The sequence below is a fragment of the Acartia tonsa genome, chromosome 2, assembly GCF_053477335.1.
Source record: "Acartia tonsa isolate MP-2025a chromosome 2, ASM5347733v1, whole genome shotgun sequence".
Taxonomy (NCBI): domain Eukaryota; kingdom Metazoa; phylum Arthropoda; class Copepoda; order Calanoida; family Acartiidae; genus Acartia; species Acartia tonsa.
The window spans coordinates 24284389-24305522 of record NC_137261.1 but is presented as its reverse complement, the minus strand read 5'-3'; the positions used below and the strand labels follow the sequence as shown (position 1 = coordinate 24305522).

Here is a 21134-nt window from a genome sequence, read left to right as displayed (position 1 = left end):
CCATTTTTGATGGTACTTTACGCTGTTTCTACGAAATAAACAATCAGAAATCTCTTTCTTTTAACAAACTAAATAGAAATGTAACTTTTAATCTTTAGATCTTTTAGAGTAGCTTCGCTACTACAGAAACAATATCACTTTTTTAATTGATTGAAAGTTGGCTGGGGACAGAAAGTTTAAGCGAGATTGGAAAAAAGTTGACTAAAATTTTTGGCTCAAACAAATATGTATAACTTTAATAGACAATTCATAAATAAACATATTCAAAATTATTCATTCAAAATAGAATAATTCTAAGAATATTTATATCCAAATTATATCATGAAATATTCCAGATAAATAAGTCAATTTATAATAATACAATAAAAATAGGTCATCATTATTGTAAAAATGTAACATGCAAAGCTGTTATTATAAAATCTATATCCAATTGCCTTGGATTTTTCACGTACATGTCATTTACGTCATAGCAGATTTAATTTTAAAAATAACTAAAGGATGAATAAGAAATAATATTGATTTATATCAATAGTGCAATAACATAGCTTTTCAAATTATCTATAAAAGAAAAATAATTCTATTCAAGTTGACAGTCAATGCAAATACTCGTTTATTAAAAATTGAATAGAATTGTGCCATTTGATAAATAAAACGTATTTTTGTACAACAAGATTTTTTTTGCAAATTCGAAAATTAACATTATTGAGAGTTGGGATTTCGCTTTTTTAAAAAAAAACTAAGTTTGATTTAAAGCACCAAAGAAGTTATTTTTTCGTAGTTAAAGGGTACTAAGTACCCTCTAAAACATAAATATACATCTGAATGCACACTACCAACAACTCAGGACCCTGGAATCCAACGCCTGATGAGGACAAGAAAATTTCCAGGTCATTTTAAATCCCAGGAATGGCACCAAGTTTTCTGAAGAATAAACAGTAAACCATGAAGATAATAATTTTAAGACAAGATTGTTTATTAACATTTTTCATAAATTGCTTATATTAATAATGTAATAAAAAGGAATTTTCCTTTTACAGTGAATTAATCCCCTATATAACATGTTCTACTGATAAAATTTTTCAGAACTCTTATTGCTGATCCTGATTTAAAGAAAACTTTCTCTACACTTTAAAACAATTTGTGCAAAACTTTTAAAATCTTTTTTAACATTTCATTTGTGTTTTGCAAAGCTTAGATTTTCCCACTTTACATAGTTTTTCATGAGAACCTAACTATTCTATAACTAAGGTTTTTCATCTGGTAGTCTTTTATTTTTTTTCATTTACTAAAATTTTATTTTTATAAACCTTAAACTTTTTCTTTATTTAAAACACCTATTTATATTTCCTCTTTATTTGAAAAAATATGCTATAGGATCTGGTTGGGGGATGTTTTACTCAAAATAATAATTTTGGGGGGTATGAATGTTATGGATTTATGTGTGCTTGTTTTTTTTTTGTTTGAATGTAGGTCGATACAATAAGATAAGGATTGCATTTATCTTAAGATTTAAGATGGTTCAATAAATCTATAAAATCACATAATACCAATCTTATTAGATTCTTCGTTCATTCTATTGTGTTAGTATATTTTAAACGACAATAGAACCCAAGTTAAAACTGTATGAGAAAGAAAAAGAGCCTGCTTTGCCTATACATCACTTTAATAGATGCTCGAAAATAAATTAATAGTAAAGATACTTATATAGAAAGTGGACCAACCATAACCACTAATCTTTAAACAAAATGTTTTGCAGAAACTTAATAATGGATATAGAATAGACGTGTATATATTGACAGGGGAAAATCTATCGTCAATTGAGGTTGCTAACATTGATCTTATTAATTAATCAGTTCGTTCATTTATTAGTAGGGGAAGCGACGGGGTACAGAGGGTGGATGGTGGGTATCGTTATTTAGCCAGTTGCGAGTATTAGTTTGTAAAAATACATAAAATCTGGTGCAACGTATCGAATTATAGAATAAGCCTAAATTTTTTTTTATGCTTGATGAACTGGCTGATTCATTCATGCTTTTACACGTTCTAAAACATATTCGAGAAAGAATATGTATTATTTCTTTCTTTTCAAACTTAATGATAAAATGAAACAAAAGAGAAATTAACAATTATAAAGCTAGTAAAAAAAAGTTTTAAGGACATTGGACTATAGTTCTGAAAAAAACCCTGAAAATTAGGACAAAAGAAGAAACATATTCAAATGCCTAAAACTATTTCCAAGTTATAAATATCCTTAATTTATTTTAATTTTTTTTTAGGACAGAAATAAACACTTTGTTATGAAAAGATAAATTTTCTTGTAATTGAAGTTACTTTCAATTAAATCTAATTAATGTTTGACCTAACCAATAATTTTTTCTTAATATTTTTCCCTGTAAATAATTTTGAGGAGGCTCAATAACTAGACAATAGGCTGCTAATGTTAAAAAGTTGGAGAAACATTTTTAAAGGATAAATTTTGTACATCTCTATGTAGTACAATGTATTGCATTCTTCACTCTACATTATCCAGGGATAGTTAACCGCTTACTCCAGCTGCCATATTAGCCGCTTTTAAAATGCAAATCAAAGAAAATAACCTAATTTGTACTAAAGATGTTATCACTTTATTGAGTTTCAAAACGAAATTGAAATAAAAAAATTCTTTTATTCTAAGAAACTTTTTGGCAATTTTATCAGCCGCCAATGCCTGGACCAAGCAGAGAAGGCCAATTTCTTGCCTAATTCTATTCTAACTTAAACAATATACATACATATACAGGGTGCTCAGCTAATATTTTGGCATTTTTTACAAAATATAGCTATAAACATTTATTTACAGTGTGTACAACCGAAATTGCATATATGATTCTTTTTTATCTTAAACAATACCTAATATACAATATAGGGTGTATCATGAGTTTTGGATTTTTTAAATATTTAGTACCATCAAAAAGAAAGCTCTCATACTTAAGTCCACTGGTAGTGGCTATATTAAGGTGTGTCAATCTTTCTATAATCCATTCGACAATTGTCTTTATCCTCCTAAACTTCGTCCCAAAAACAGCCAAGAGAGGTTTCATGTTTAAAAGCCAAAAAGTAGATTTTTGTTCTTTTATGGGGACCCAACTGTGTATTTGGGACAGCTTCCCTGCCTTGAGGAGAGAATTACATGTAGCTCATGCCCCCTCTATTCTTTTACTTTAATGTTATATTAGCCAGCTGGAACAATTATGTTATTTAGTAAGTGAAAATCTGGTGCAATATCCTAGTAATGATATATCCATTTTTAAATTAAAAAAGGGTCAGTTGAATTATGTTAAATGAAAAATACTTAACAAAATATTCAATGACACCCTGTATACATTGTACATGTGAGGGGCAGTATACAGAAGAAAGTACTGTACTAGTGTTGCATCTTTAATTACTAAACATTTTTTGCAATATTTACTTTCACACCACGGATATATGGAACAGGACATCATTCATAAAATAAAAAAAACAAGATATTTATGTTTTTTAAATCGTTACATTGATAATCATCTATAATACAAAGTAGAATTATGTCTGTCTGTCTGTCCGTCCGTCCGTCTGTCCCTTAAGATCTCGGTAACCAATTTCGAAATCGATTTTTTTTAATTACCTCTTGGTACAAATCCCTTATAGGCTAGGGGCGAAGCCGCTAGTATTATATAAAGAAGGATGCTTTTTTTGTATGTAGTGAAGGATCTCACTAACCGCTGAACCGATAATATTCGCCTTAATAGTGAAGATCCTGAAATGGTTTTAGCCTATTTAACTTCTATAAATAAATCTGGGTATAGCTTTAGGCTATTTTTGCTGTTCTCTACATTCTTTCGAATAAAGAGCCCTTAGATGGTAGGTGCGCAGCAGCTAGCAATATATAAAACAATGTCATGTTTGCAAATTTATATTCCCCCCCCTCCTAAAATCTTTAAAATTAAAAAAAAAAATTGGCAACAGTTATGTTTGTTATCCAAAAGGTAAGATATACGAAAGATTTAATAACAACCCAAGTTGCCTATTCTTGCATTCCACATTCACAGAGGCACTAAATTAGTTTATATAGTAGAAATGTTTGCAAATTTGATTAATTTTCACTTTTCTTGCTGAATTGGAACAGGTCAAAACTAAAAATTTTACTGGAAATTTTGGCTAGGTAAGCAAATACTTTAGATAAGAGATGAAATGTAGACTAAAGGTTAAAATCAGACTATAACTACAAAATATATTCACCATATTCTTTCTTTTTGTGCATAATCATATTCTTATACCTATGAGATATACATATATATTATTTTTCTAATGTGCAATATAATTAACTAGTGAGCCTCTCTTGATAAAACAATTAAGGAAATTAAAGCACTGCTCTCAATTCTTTGCAACATTATAAAAAGTTGGATGCATGAATAGGAACAATTATACTCATATACATAGCAACAATTTAACAAATATTTACTTAGATTTTGTTAGAAGAAAATGAATTTTTTTTTGTAGAGTATGTATATCTAAATTTTTTTCTTGGGGTCTTAATATGTGAATAAAGTACCACTTCACCAAATAGCTAAAACCTGCCCTAAACCTATGCAAATCGTTCCTATAATGATGGAATGGTCATACATAGACACACATTAAACCAATTACTTCATATTATTTTCCTTATATGTAGATTATACGAAGCGCTAGAAAAGGTCATGTGTGACGGCATAAAAATACGTCTAAAAAGGAGGGATTAGAGGAGAAGTGGGAAAGGAAACCCCTTAAAAAAGAGATGGATTTAGACGTATTTTTATGACGTTACACATGACACTTTCCAATGGTGCTTAAGATTATACAATTGTGTAAGACAAAAATTGTTGTTATATCAACAACAGATTATAGATCATAGAAATATCGTTACACTTAAAATTTGTCATAATATAAGCAAAAATATCAAGTAGAATATACCTCATACCAGCAAATTTAAAATGTATTAAATGTAATAGTCTATATAAACAGTTTAAATTAACAAAATAGTTTGTTTTGTTTATTTAAAAATGTTTTGTTCTTTTAGAATTTGATAAGCACAATATTCTGAAGTTTTATAATAAATGTTCTTTAGAACAACGTTTTCTCCCTGCTTTGAACATAATTAATTCAAGATATATTTTTTGTTCAGGAGAATTGATAAGGAGATACTGCAAGAGTTGAAAGAGGAAGCAGGTATAAAACACTCAGTTTAATTCAAACAATTTAAGTAATTTTATAATACGTGGAAAAGTCGTCTTTTCTTCTGATACTATTTTCCTTACATCTCCAGATAAAATGAATTAAAATAATGATGATACCTGCACAAAAACTGTAATTGAATACAGGGGTTTAAAAAGTACTACTTTTCATAGTATATTTAGATTCTATATAGTGTTCTTGTGTTTAAAGTTAATATATAGCTTCCGAAAAATTGAGATATTAATTAGATATTGTTGTTAATGTATAATATACATTAACATTGCTATAATTAGCTTATGGTTTCAAATAAATGGGTCACATACTAATTTCAGAAATGGCACAATTTTGTTGCGCAGCTTTTATTTAATTGTGTGTCTGTCCTGTAGTTACAGACTGTTTGTACCTTAATTTGATTGCTTTTTTTCCTTTTTTTTGCACAATCTTTTAAATGTGTTAAATTTAATTAACCTGCTATAATGGATGTAGGATATAAACTTGGATATATTAAAAGCATAAAATTTGTCGTTCTTTAGCTTGCTAATATTTACCTCAGTTATTGGTCAGGTCTATCACCCAGATGAAGGGGAGGGGAAGGATTAAAGAGGGTGGATGGAAGGTATCGTTATTTTAGCCCGCTGCACATATTATTTTATCAGAGTACATGAAAATCTGGTGCAAAATCCAAGTAATCAAGTAGTAATATATCAATTCCTATTACCTATGCATTTGTATTTCAAAACGATTTTTTTTTCAAATTCAATATAAAATTCTATTGTGTTTAACTTCATGATTTCTTTACCTAAAGTAACCCTGTTTTATTAGACATACAAACAATTCCAAAATAAATTCAAAATCATGAAAATGAAGATACAAAGAGTTACGGAGGGGGGGGGGGAGGTTGGTTGCATTAGGAAGGATAAAAATGATTAATTATCCAGGGTTGAAAATAAATTAATGGCTTTACCCCCACCATGCCTTTATTCCTTTTCTTCCTTTCGCTGCCTTTTAAAGTTGGGAAGTTGAATGAATATTAACCCCTTACAGTCGGGCCCCTTGCCGCACCTTAATCAGTCGAGGGGTGGGGGGGCGTTCAACGCCCCCTCCCCCCCTATTATCTCAGTTCCTATTAGAGCTAGAGGGCTAAAAAAAATTGTGCAAATCCCCTGTGTTAAGATGAATTTCCGACCTTTAGTAAGTTAAGGTCAATTTTCGCTTCCTTCTTCCTTTTATTTAACAACCTTTGTTTTTAGGTCCTTTTTTACAGCTGTCGGCGGTCGGCAGGAAAACGGCGGCGGATCTTTATGAAATTTTAATACATTATGTAGACATGTAAGATAAGCTTAAGTTTGAAATTTGAAGTAAAAAATTGCGGCCACAGAAGCCTTTTAAAGATTTCTGGAGACCTGGAGGATCAGGACCTGCAGGATCATACCTGGAACCTAAAATTGACTTAAACACCTGTATTTAATATGAGGATGTGCTACTAGAGGATATTTTAGTATTTTGTTTAAGTCAAAAAAAATATTTTTGCTCTTTACCTGGATGACCCTGCCAGGTTTGCTGGGATCCTGTGCCCGCCAGGATGGGGATATTCAAAAAATTTCAACTCTCAGTTATGTCTCATACCCACACTTAAAAAGTCAAGCAGTTTGGGCTCTTTATCTTTCACACACAGAAAATGAGATAGAAAAAACCGGATGGGGGGGCGTTTAACGCCCCCCCCCCCGACCGTTAAGGGTTAAAGTGTGGGTGTTATAAAAACCTACAACTTTACAGGTTGTTTGAAACATTGATTTAAAAAAAAAAATTCCTGTATGGAAACCGATTAATATCCGCTAGATTAAAACCAGTTATTAGCCTTACGATATGATCATGTATAGCATCGTATTACAGACAATTGTCTACATAAATTAAAAGGAAAAATCATTAAATTAAAACCATTTTTGTTAGCCCGGTCCTTCGCGCCCTGAGGCGACGAAGCTGGTTTTAATTTGTTTTGGACTTTGCAAGTTAAATTAAACTATTATGTCAGTATTACATTTTGTTCTAAAATTCTAAAAATCTAAAATTCAACACATAGCATACCATTGTATGTTCATATCTTTAACTTTAATGTACACAACCAAACAAATAAACACATACAAACAATCCTAAACAGACACACAAACATACAAACCCAGGAAAATATGTTTTGATGAGATGAAACCACATCCATCAAGATTAATCAAACATGTAATAAATTCAAATTTAATCCCTGGGAGGAAAGATGGCAGGAAGGCAGCAGCCAGGGGTGTAGGAAGCCAGCAGGCAGGCCTAACCTTCACTAGTTGGAGCTGCGGATCCGTTATTAAAATAACCCAAGTTAAATCTAAGGAATGATTAATAAAAGCATGTGTGTACCGAAGGATCTCGCTAACCACTCAACCGATATGGATCTTCTTTACAGACTAGCTTCTTACAGGTCCTTGGAAGGTTTATAACTGTCTTACGAGAGGGTCAAATATGACTCCCCCAAAAGACCTTCATAGGCCTCTAGGGGCGTAGTTACTAGTAAATTAACAAAGAAAAATATTTTGTGATTAGTAAACCATTTTTATGGAATTACTTTTCTTTTTAGAGCTTATAATAATTACTGTTTTTCGAGTCGAGCAAAATAGAACAGGAGTCCGAAATGAATATTACCAAAATCATACATACACATCCAGCTACTTTAGTTACAAGGGTTGGAATATTTACAGAAGCAGAACAGATCCACTTCAAGCAAATATTAACACACACAAACAACACACTTAGAAACAAAATTAATACTTTAATGATTTTAGCAGATTTTGGTAGAAAGTACTATTTCGCCTTTGGACTATGGAAAATCCCCAACAGCTTAATTTAAAATATACTACCCAGCCCTTTAAAGCTTTTTCAGTGATATTGTGGTAATACGACAACCAGACGGACAGGCAGTTTACAGAGTTGCTACGCTGTGACTTATCATAACAAACCCACTGCACTAATCTTATTATATCACCATCTATCTCATGACCGATGTTGACCCCGCTATCTAGCGGTCAAACTGGCCTGCCTAAATGTGGGGAGGGACTCAAACATGCAGCTATCACGCGCCCCTCACGCGATTATACAACCGGGAGGCGCTGCCTCCCCTTTTACCACCGCTGCCCCCACAGCCTGTCTACCGCCGGGAGCTAAGCCCTAGCGTCCCACACCCCCTTCAAACCTAACCATTGTTATAATCTGTTGTATATATATAGTAAACATTGCTTGTAAATATTATTCAGTTAAATATATAATTTCTGTATGACTAAATCCTGCTAGTTTGTTTTGGTAGAATAATTCAAGGCTAGGGCTCGTTGAACTCGAACTCGTTACCCTGTGGGCCGAGAACGCTCGGCTTACCATAACTTGGTGTCAGCGTGTTTCAATCGAGCCTTACAGAAACTAGCCTTTTCTACCTCTGATTGGACCCTTTGGCAAGTAAGGGGACAATCAGCCGCCAACTGAGAAGCCAACTGACCCGTGAGACGGCCTATTTAGGTCGAATTTCCATCATTTTGAACGCAATATGTGGGCCTCTGGCCTACGGCAAGCAGATTTAGCCTGCTAAAAGCGCCAGTTAAGACGCTTTTTCCGTACCGTGTAGGAGTAGCGCTAGGTGCGCAGCCACGGTAATCGGATAATTTAGCTCAGACGGCTACAGAACTGAGTCTAAATTGGCAAGTGTAGCTGGGACAAGCCCCAGGACACCCAGGCCAAACCTACGAGACAGACAGCTGGGTGCTGGTCTCCTTGAGAAGGCAATGTGTGGCTGCGAAGCTTCAGCACACAAGTAAGCCCTACCACTGCGACGGATAGCAGATTTTGAGCCACAGGCACGGCAGGACGGGACATTCCCTGCCGCTGCCTTCCAGGATTCGAACCCGAGGCGCTGTAGGACGGGCCATTCCCTGCCGCCATTTTCGGGATTCGAACCAGCGGCGCTGTAGGACGGGTCATTCCCTACTGCCGTCACCCCTCTGAACCTTGCAGGACGGACATTCCCTGCTGCCAGTGCTTCCAGAATCACACCTAGAGCTCCTAGTGATAACAACACATAAGTGTGTATAAATGTCAACCAAGTGATAAAAATAAATATAAAATTGTTGACCCAGTGATAATTAATAAGCTCTAGTGATTCGAAGCTACAGTCTAAGCCACCATGGTAAGCGATACCACCATAGCTGCGGTTCGGCCACCACCGAAGTTTCTGCCAACCCCAGCCGAACGGGAGGCCCCCTTATCTCAAGGGCAGGACCTCCACTTCCCCTGCCATATCAGGGTGAGGTTTCCTACTCCTGACCCTGCCCAGCATGTACAGGTTGATGCCATGATCGATTCTGGCAACCGTGTACCAGGGTCTGCTGTAATTTCTGAACACCTCATGCACGCAATGGGCGTGCAACGCATGTTGATTCCGGACAACACCCAAATCCTGACTGCTAACGAGGAAGGCCAGCCCCTCCAGGTAATAGGAAAATTGAAAGAATTATATATGGCAGTCTCACACACCCTTATACTCCATCTTTACCACGTGACTGTGGTCCGGAACCTCTCACACCCTCTGAACCTAGGAGGGTATTTTCTCAAGGAGTTCGGAACTAGGCTCTGTTTCGACATGCAACCACCTTGCTTGTGGGTGCGTGGGGAGTTTATCCCACTCCGTGGCGTCCCCATTGACCGGGAGACAGCCGAGAGAGAGTTGAGTTATGAGGGGCCTCTGCCAGGCCCACTGCCAGAGCAGCCGCGTGTGGTCGAGAAAGGCACGCACTGGGTGGATGCTGCGCTCAACGCCCATAGGGGGGGCCAACCTGCTAGCCATGGGGTTGCCCCCAGTGCCCAAGGTGCCGCGGGAGAACCTGCCAACAACGTTCCCTGAGATTGCCAGCCCTCCAGAACCAATCTTCTCCGCCGACACCTTTATCAACGGCCAGCCGTGTCCACCTGGCCCCCTCTACCTGGGACCCCCAGCCAGTCAACCAGCCAAGCCCGAGTCCAGACCCGTCAAGTCGCGGTCTGATGCACCCGGAGCCACACTCAACTCCCAGGAATCAGCCTCTCCCGGCGCCGTGCCCGTCAAGTCGTGGCCAGCTGCCCCCGGAGCCATGCATGGCTCCGCTGCCTCAGCCTCTCCTAGCGCCGAGCCCGTCAAGTTGCGGCCGGACGCCCACGGAGCCCAGGCTGGACTCAGCACCTCGGCCTCTCCCAGCGCCGAGCCCGTCAAATCGTGGCCGGACGCCCTCGGAGCCACACCTGGCTCCGACACGTCAGCCCCTCCCGAGGCCGAGCCCGTCAAGTCGCGGCCGGTGGGTCCCGGAGCCGAAGCTGACCCCGCACCAGCCACGTATAGGTTAAGCGCTGTCACTCCAACTGACGGCCAGCCACCCCAACTGCGCACGGCCAAGCGGGTGGTCTTGCCTGGCCGCGGTGTCATGGCGGTCCCTGTTGAGCTAGTAGGCCACCGCACCAAGGATGCCATCCAACTAGCTGCCCCAGAACAGAGGTTTGGGGAGGATCTTGTCATCCCAGAAGGCCTGTATGCCCACAGGCCTGGATCCGCCACTGTGTTTCGAGTGCTGGTGGTGAATGAAGGGGAGACGCCCCTCCTGCTGGACGCTGGCCTCCCAGTGGCAGGGGAGCTGGTCAAGCCTGACATTTTAGAGGTTTCTGATAAGCCTCCCCCGAGTCTCCACTCGTTCCAAGAGCCTGCTGAGCCCCCAGACATGCAAGAGTTGTGGGAGGCCCTTGAGATGGAAGACAACGAGTTCCTGCGCAAGGACCCCTTGCTCAAAAAGGAGGTCTGGACCATGCTATCAGAATACAGGGACGTCTTCTCCAACTCTACCCCCGGCTGCACAGATGTAGTTGAGCTGCAGCTGCGCCTCAAGCCAGGGACCCAGCCGATCCGCCAGAGATTTAGGGATCTGAACCCGCGGCAGGAGGCTGAGCTGGAGAAACAATTGGACACCTGGCTACAGGAGGGAGTCATAGAGCCGTCAGACTCCGCCTGGAGCAGCCCCCTAGTGCCCATCAAGAAGAAGGACGGGAGCACCCGCTGGGCCGTCGACTACAGAGCCCTCAACAAGTGCCTGGAGCTGGATAGCTACCCTCTGCCCAGGATCCAGCAGTTGGTAGAACGAGCTGGAGGGCACCGCGTCTACAGTGCCCTAGACGCGGTGGCCGCATACTACACCATCCGTGTGTCTGAGGACAGCCGGCCCTGCACCGCCTTCACCACCCCCAGGGGCTTGTACCAATGGAAAAGGATGCCCTTTGGCCTAGCTACGGCGCCATCTGTCTATTCCAGATTTATTGCAGGGGTCCTAAACCCATTAGGCACAGCCAACCTCCAGTCATACCTTGACGACGTCCTGACCTTCCACCAGGATACCTGGGCCCACCTGGCTAGGCTCCGGGAGGTCTTGGAAGCCCACCGCCGGGGAGGAATCCGCCTCAAGCCAGCCAAGACCAAGCTGTTCCGAGCCAAGGTGGATTATCTGGGCCACACCCTCAGCCGTGAGGGGATAGCCATGCAGGAGGATTATATTGACCGTATCCTGGACTGGCCAGCCCCCAGCACCCCCAAAGATTTGCTGGCGCTTCTGGGTTTCTTTGGATACTACCGCCTGTTCATCCCAGAGTATGCCGACCTCACCTACGAGATGAATCGGCAGAAGACGGCCAAGACCCTAGCCTGGACACCTGAGATGGAAGCCCAGCTGCTGCAGCTCAAGGACAAGTTCCGTCAAGCCCCCATCCGAGCGCCGTCCAGGTTTGACTTGCCAGCGGTATTCCAGCTCACCACAGATTTCAGCAGCTGCGCCATCTCTGCCATTTTGAGTCAATGCCAGGACGGCAAGGAGAGGCTGATTGCCGCCGTGGGGCGCAAGACAACCGACCCCGAGACTCGCTACCCGTCCTGGAAGGGAGAGATGGCCGCCATTATGTATGGAATCCGGAAATTCCACGGCATCTTGTCCTACCGCAGCTTCCAGATCAACACTGATTCCTCAGCCTTGCTGCAGATGAAGTCGCTGAACACATCCACAGGGATGGTGGCCCGCTGGCAAGAGGAGCTAGCGGCCCTAGATTTTACTGTCTGCCACCGTCCTGGCACCCAGAACACCAACGCTGACGCCCTCAGCCGCCGAGAAGACGCCAACATGCCAACATGCCAACGGCCAGCGCCGAAGAATTAGCAGAGCAGGCTGAGTATATCCATAACCTTTGCCAGCTAGGGGAGCCCGCAGCCAGCCGGCCCCCTGCCGCCCGACTGGACCCAACTAGAGTACTAGAAGCCCAGACACAAGACCCTCTCCTGCTCCGTGTCCGCCAGTGGGTGGCTGATGGCAGAGCCCCAACCAAGGCTGAGCTGCGCGGCAAGGAACGAGACGAGCAGCAGTACGCCAGCCGCTTCCCAGCCCTGGGACTTGACGAGCATGGCTGCCTCACCACCACTGACCAGACCCTGACAGGGGAACGGACAAGATACCTGCTGCCTTCGGCCCTCCAGCAGGACGCGTTTTTTCTAGCCCATGGGACCCCCATGGCCGGGCACTTTGGGATGGATGCGACTATCGCCCGCGTTGCCATGCACTTCTGGTGGCCCAACCTGGCCCGTGACGTCCGCCTGATGGTTCAGACTTGTCCTGAATGTGTCCAGAAGGTTACCAAGGAAAGGTTGAAGCAAGGGATACATGTGCCCTCCCGCCAGGGGTATCCACAGCAAGTCCTGTTCATCGACCTGGTGGGGCCACTACCAGAGACTCCAGCCGGGAACCGCTATATCCTCACCTGTCAAGACGGTTTCAGCCGGTTTGTCAGCCTCTACGCCATCCCCAACAAGCGCACCCTCACAGTGGCTGAAGCCCTGCTGCACCGCCACCTGGCCACGTTCGGATGCCCCCTGAAGATCCACTCCGACAATGGAATGGAGTTCACCGGCCAGGTATTCCAGGAACTGGCCTCCAGGCTTGAGATTGGCCTGACACATCCACCACCCTACAACCCGCAGTCCAACCGAGTGGAAAGGTTTCACCGGACGCTCAATACAGGCATGCGTCTGTTCTTAGACAGAGACGACAACAACTGGGAGCCCCACTTGCCTGCCATTGCCTTCGCCTACAACACCAAGGCCTGCAGATCTACCGGCGTGACCCCGTTCCTGGCCTTCTTTGGGAGAGAGGCCAAGCTTCCGGTGGACATGGTGCTCCAGCTGCCAGAAACAGAATATGCCTCGGTTCCAGCCAACGTCCAAGCTCTCCTGCAACGTTACCATGCAGTGTATGATGCCATCCAGCAGAAGGAGGAGGGAGCCATCCGGAGGAGCGCGGCAGCCTACGAAGGCACGGCCAAGTATGAGGTTGGAGACTTGGTCTGGTACCTGGCCCCCCGCCTGGTGCCAGGGAAGGCGGCCAAGATCACCAAGAGATGGACTGGCCCCTGGAAGGTAGTGAGGAAAGCTACAGAAGTCCATTATGTCATCAAACCTGCCTCTCCAATAGCCAGGATCTCGGAAGTTACCGCGCATGTAGGCCGACTGCGCAAATACACTGGAGATGTGACTGCCCACCAGATTCCAGCAGACATTCAAGTCGATGTGGACGGCGACGAGGATGCCACCGAGCTGCCGGTTGGAGCGGCGGCGCCCGCAGCTAGCGACCCAGGACAGTTCCCAGTGCACCAGCCGGCCGCAGCCGCCCCACAGCCCAGCGGCCAGGATCGTGACCCAGTAGAAGAGGACCTGCAGGAGCAACCCAACGAACCACTGCCGCCGCCGCCAGCTCCAGAGCCACCCAGAGATGCCATCTGGAATCCTGATACAGACATGGAGCACCTGCCAGCCAGCAGCGAGCCTGTAGGAGGAGAAGCAGCTACTGCAATGGAAGAGGCCGCCCCAGAGGACGAAGCTGAAGCCATGTGCCCCCTGTTGATGACAGCCATCCCTATCCGGGTAGGAGCTAGGAGGCCAAGCAACCTGAATCAAGCAGGCGCCCCCATGGAATTTTATGCGCCCTCATCCATCGTCATCCCCCCCTTGGGAACCACCAGAGTTAGCCTAGGCCTCCGTGTCCAGCTACCCGCTGAGGCAGAGCTAGTCCTGCAGACGAGGCAAAATTTCCAGCGCCGGGGCTTAGCCGTCGCCAACCCCCGTCTAGAAGCCAACCAGGAGCTGACAATGCTGATATCCAACCACAGCCAGACCGAGCAACGAGTGTCCCGTGGAGCCTGTGTAGCCCGAGCTGTCCTCCATCGAGCTGTGCCCCAGGAAGAGCCTGTCCTGCGCAGACATAGGTTGTCGTATCCCCAGGTTCAAGGCCTGGTGGCTCGAGAGCCACGCAACCCTTGAAGGGGAGGTTGTGGTAATACGACAACCAGACGGACAGGCAGTTTACAGAGTTGCTACGCTGTGACTTATCATAACAAACCCACTGCACTAATCTTATTATATCACCATCTATCTCATGACCGATGTTGACCCCGCTATCTAGCGGTCAAACTGGCCTGCCTAAATGTGGGGAGGGACTCAAACATGCAGCTATCACGCGCCCCTCACGCGATTATACAACCGGGAGGCGCTGCCTCCCCTTTTACCACCGCTGCCCCCACAGCCTGTCTACCGCCGGGAGCTAAGCCCTAGCGTCCCACACCCCCTTCAAACCTAACCATTGTTATAATCTGTTGTATATATATAGTAAACATTGCTTGTAAATATTATTCAGTTAAATATATAATTTCTGTATGACTAAATCCTGCTAGTTTGTTTTGGTAGAATAATTCAAGGCTAGGGCTCGTTGAACTCGAACTCGTTACCCTGTGGGCCGAGAACGCTTGGCTTACCATAATATCCCACGTATTGTGAAACAAGCATAAAAAAAGCCAAAACAACTCCAATTTGGGGGAGAGGTGGTGGTCCACTAAAAAAATGGGTATTTGCTAAATTATGGTTTGTTCGCAATGGCCTTGATCACGAGGGTTGTAATTATAATTTTATCATTAAATCAAATTTGTTTCCCTATGGAGGGCCTTCCTTACAGGCCTGAGAATCTGCGCCATTTCTGCTGGATACATACCTTTTATAAATTGCTGTGTAAATAGACACAAATAATAATTAACACAATGTTTTTCTTATTCAAATTTAAATAACTAGCGACATCGCCCATAGCATCTAGGGGCTTCCCCTCAAGAGGTGTGATCAACCTATTTTTGAGTTATTTAGATTTAAAAAGAAAAAGTAAAAAAAAAATTTTTATGGGGAGAGAATTTTTATTTTTTTTGGGGGGGGTATATTTCATTTTTGGGGGGATTGGGGGTGTCAACTCCCAAGAAAATAGCTTAAAACCATCACAGGACTACTACTACTTTGTATTATAGATAATACTAATTTTAAAGCTCTGCCATGACCTACTGTAACTCTACTTTTTAGTTGTGAAGCTTCTCTATAATTAACTTTGTCTGTCTGTCCGTCAAACAGTAATGCTATGCGAGAACGTGATTTTTCGAGGCTGCTGTTGATAGCTGAAATTTTTAGTAAAGATTTCTATGACATACCTATACTTTCAATAGTTAAGAAATTAAAGGGGAAATCTAATAACAAATATAACATTTACATTTGATCACTTTTTAGTAACGGAGCAAAGCAATTTCCAGGATCAAAGATATAGCTGTACGTCCCCTTGTCTGATATCCTCCGTAACTTACACATCATCATGCATTCTATCTCTAAGAATTGTAGACCTTTCAGAAATATAGTCTTTATGCCAAACCTTTCTGTTGTCTAACTAACCAACACAATTTTATTGCAGCAGTGTATCTTTAAACTTTCTAATTCATTATGCAACAGATTTCATATTCAGACACAAAAATTAGTTTAAAATATTATCAAAGAAAAATTGTGTAAACTTAATCCGAGTAAACCTTGCTTGCCTCGCTTTTCATCATTTATCAAAACTTTTACTAAACAAAAGCACGCCAACACACAACTTCATTTTCATAACTGGAAAAGCTAAACAAAATTAAATTATTTTGATAGTGTCCCTTCATTGAATAGTAGATTTTTAGAAAATGAAATATCAGATTTTGTCAATGTCATGGGGAATTAGTAAATGAATTTTGGATTTTATAACCTTAATTGCAAGTTTTGACTTTTTTTGGCAATATTACTGTTATACACATTGATATAAATACATTCCTGATATTGATAACAAAATTAACACTTCTAAATTAATGTTTGAATTATTGGTTGAAAAGTTTGACACTACCAGTTTTTACTAGACTACTCAAAGTTTTTGAGCAAACGAATAAAATTGGTTGTTAAACTTTGAGTACCAGTGTATTTCATTATCCAATGTTCCAACCCTCCATTCTTAGATAAAATGGTTGGTTCTCTTTTTAAATAGTAGATGTAATCCAAAATTACAATATAAATGTTAAACTTAAAATTTAATTTGCCAAATTAAATAACATTTAAAATTCAATGAAACAAAATATAATTAGATAAACCCTAATATAATTATTTTATTTTTATGTTAATCAGGTTTCGTGAAAAGGAATGGGTACAAAATAATATGATACTGTAATAATTTCATTTTAGTAGGGCAGCTAATCTAATGCCAAACTTTATTTTTTTGTTATCAGATTTTACAAATTTCAACATAAGTTACCTATAATTTGAAAAGCTGTATTTAAAATGGTTAAATAATGTGATTAATTGACAATATTGTTATCTGTTCTACTTATAGACACAAATGTCCAAATGTACAAAACTAAAATTCAAATAGTTTTGGATTCAATTTCATATTTTTAATGATCTATTAAAATTCATAATATTGTTTTAGATGAAATCGACATACTATTGTTGGGTGCTCCTGAATCAGGAAAATCTACATTTCTCAAACAAATGAGAATTCTACATAAGGTAACTATTTTTTTTCATTCTTGATAATCCATTTTAATTAGTTTTGAAAAAATGTAGAGGATAGAGGAGTTCATAAATTCTGTCTGAATGATCTTTAAAACCTATAAGGTTAGCTGAGCTGGAATTATATGACAATATTTTCTATGGTCTGTAATACATTTGTCATTTGTTGATAAATAATTAAAAATATAATTGATTATGAAAAATCTGCATGGAACAGCTTTAAAAATTATTTTTTGTATTAAATGAACAGGTAGATTTATATATTTTTTACCTTCTTTAGTATAATTTGTATTTATCCTTTGATGTTCTGATTTAAAAGTTAGATTAAGCAACATATGAATATCACAAGTTGTGATTGAATCAGAAATAAATGGAACTAAAATGCTAAACAATTCAAAAATATTTTTGGAAGTATTCTAAAAATCATTTTTTTAGTCTAGATTCATAGAAATCATTTTTAAAAACTTTAAAAACCAATCTAAACTATATATGTTTATTCTTGAATTAATTCAACTTTCAAGATCATTTAACAGTAAGGAATCCATAATACTGTTTTAATTACTAAAAACCTAACTGTTGATTTACTTAGAGTATCATTTTAAAAAAGAGAAAATTATGAAAAAAATCTAATAATCTAAGAGAGCAGCTGATCTGCTTTTAAAAAGTATCAATCTGTCTGTCTGAAGCTTAAGATTTCAGTAACCACTGAACCGATAAGGCTCTACTCTTCAGTGAATATACCTAGCGGTCCTGTGATGGTTTTTAGCTATTTTTTTTGAGGGTGGGACACCCCAACTCCCCCACTCAAAAAAAAATACCTCCCTGAAATTTTCTTTTTCAAATTAAAATTTGAAAGGTGGGTGGTCGAAATCCTTCCTTTCTTAGAGGCTAGGGCTGAAGCCGCTAGTATGGATTAAAGTTCCCCCAACTGATGATTAGCTTTATTAGTTTGTGAATTAGTGGTTACATGATTTGGGGGATTTCAAGTTTCATCTCATCTCATCTGTTTCTTCAACGTGCATACATATATGTATGTTTATAAAAGTTGTTTATAAAATTAAGCTGTTTTAAACAATCAAAATAATTGTTTAATCTTTATTGGTTGTTTCAAAAATTTCCAAATACATTTTAAATCAACAAAAAGAAAAGGAAATGAGTAATTTTATTCATCACAATTGGAAGTGAACATCATTATTTATTAACGTCTATCTGAAAACATTAATATTTATTTTAATATTTTAGAGTGACTACACCCTAGAAGAGAGGTTGATGTTCAAGCCAATAATCTACGCCAACACCATCCATTCCATGTCAATGATTCTACATGCCGTTGAAAGATTGGGAATTGGTAATATTTTCTTCTTAGTAACGAAGCTACTTAAAAATTAATTTTGTCTGACTGCCCGCCCGTAACAAATAACCCTGACTTTTAAAATAGTTTGTTTCTTTAGTATTTTACTGGTGGCCCGCCTCTGGAGGCCTCTTAGGCAAAATTTGAAAGTTTTGGGGGAGGGATGAAGTCAACACTCCATCTCGGATTGATTGACAGAAAGACAGTTTTGTACAGAAAAAATTCTTGTTACTTTGTATATCTGAAAGTTCTCAAATTTGATATAAAATTAAAAATTCTTTACCCCTTTTCTGCATTAAATAATAAGATTATGCAAAAACGTACTCAAAGACAAGAATAAATTTGTTACAGAATAATTCTGAAATGCATAATGATAATCTAAATATTATAAAAGGAAAATTAATCTTTCAAAAACTTGTGGAATGGCGTCTGACAAAAAATATTGTTGAGACATACCTTGTGTTTTAGTTGTATGGTTTATTGAAAACTAGCGGCTACGCCCCTAGAAGGGGTGAAGATACACTTCCCCAAAATTGTAAAAAACCTTCCGTAGACTTATAAGAAGCTTCACTGTATAGAAGAATCATTGATTCCCAGGCTAACCAAGCAAGGGTAAAACTAGTAATGGGATAAAAAAATATTTTCTTGAACAGTTTTTAAAAAAACTACAAGCTAGAAAACATCGGCTGCAAATCTTTAATTTTGAGGTCAAATTGCACATATATCTAGTGGTAAAAATGGGTCTAGAATCACCAGGAATGCAAGATAGGACAATGAAAGAAAAGAAATTCTTCCCCTCAATTCAAGTGTGAAAATATGCCTTTGGTAATATATTAAATATAGATTTATCTACTGAGGTCTCCTCATCCCTGAATATTACATACACCACATACAAATGTTTTCATTTGAGATGTGAAATTTATGCATATAATACCATGGATAAATGTGTAGTTTATACACGAACTTGATACTGATTACAAGATTGTTTGTCTGTCTGTCCCGAAGAACCTTGTAACCGCTATTTGTAAATATTTTGAGGGAGGGTACCACAACCCTCACAAGAAAATCACCCCAAGAAAAAATTATCCCCCTCCCAAAAAAAACCACAAAAAAGTGAGTTGCTTCCATCCCACACAAAAAAATAGATGCCTCTAGTTTATAGATATTATACCATGGGAAAATGTATCGTATATACACTATTTAGTTTTGCTGATTTTATCTATGACTTTTTACCTCCTTAATACTAACCATAAATAATTCCATAAATTTGGTGAACACTTTTCAAAAAAATTATCAACTATATATAATAAGCCCTTTTATGTATGACCAAAAAGTCAAATTTATAATAATTTAAAATATTGAAATCATTCGAAATACGAAAACGTGTTCGTTGACCTAACTGGTGGGATTGTTCATATCAAGAACATTAACATAGATGCAAATAATTTTTACACAAGACTTAAAGTTTTGATTACCAAGAAAAAAAAATTATTTTGTGATTTGTCTGCTAATTTTTCAGTGATAATATTGTCTTCTTAGAATAATTTTGTATACAAAACAAGTCCTTATTTAAAACAAATATAACATAATCTAATTAAATTGAAAGAAATTTGCAAAATACTAACTAATCATATTATTAAATTTTTCTTGAACTGGGTCTAACATTATTTTAAATATAAGATTTTTTTCAGAACAAAGATCCCTATCCCTTACATAAAATAAAATATTCAAATCTTATTTTATTCAATCTTTATGTATTTCCCTCCTACAGTATTCACATCCTAATCGTATTAGGTCTTCTCCTGCTTAACTTTGGTTCTGGTATTATTTTAAGTTTATCAACATAGATATTATAAAAAAGAAGTTATAAATCTAATTTTTTGGGCTTTCACTTATGACATGATAAATATAGAGTTATTTAGATAGAATGGTATGTTTCATGTATTTAGGACGATTCTATTGCAAATTAGTTGACACAGGATTTCACCGACTTACTGCATCCAAGTCCCAGACCCCTGTTGGGAACCTATACCTTGCAGTAGCCCTAAACTTTCTATAATAAACCTTTACCCATCCTAACCCAACCTAAACCATAATAATGGCTATATCTTAAATGGTTGTAACGTTTGAATGTAAGTGTCATAATATCTGTCCTGTTACCTAAGCATAAAGTATTGTCAGCATATGTTATCACAATGACTCTTGTTTTACAGGGGGCCAGCAAATAAATTTAATTCATGGTATAATAAAATTTTGTTCTTTCTATGGGTTCTATGAGGTTTGTATGATGTATAGAAATGTTCATGTACTTAACTCGCATATCTGTTCTTTTAGAAAGCGAAGCTGTATGTACCTAATAAATGTACGTCAGTTGGTCCTATAGACCTTGGAGTACGTGGTAAAAAATTATACTTTGACGTGTTCTAAGACAAAATAAAGATTATTTTAAAATTTTAATATATATTCCATAGATGCTCTTACAGTTCCTATAAAAAAGGGATAAATTATATTATTGAAGGCACTATAAAGAACTTTTATTCAATAATCGACGAATGGGTAAAGTAGTACTTCTTTTTTTCATATGTGACTTAT

The 21134-nt window shown here is 39.2% G+C and overlaps 1 protein-coding gene across 1 annotated transcript in view; it reads left to right on the top strand.

Annotated features, from left to right (window-relative positions):
• Positions 1-822: 822 nt before the first annotated feature.
• LOC145312479 (guanine nucleotide-binding protein G(i) subunit alpha-3-like) overlaps positions 823-21134 on the top strand; it is a 47332-nt gene continuing 27020 nt past the window's right edge. Inside the window, exons 1-4 of the mRNA XM_080151737.1 lie at positions 823-887; positions 5177-5220; positions 17109-17188; positions 18434-18539. Of these exons, the coding sequence (XP_080007863.1) occupies positions 823-887; positions 5177-5220; positions 17109-17188; positions 18434-18539 (295 nt within the window). The remainder of the gene's footprint in view (positions 888-5176; positions 5221-17108; positions 17189-18433; positions 18540-21134) is intronic.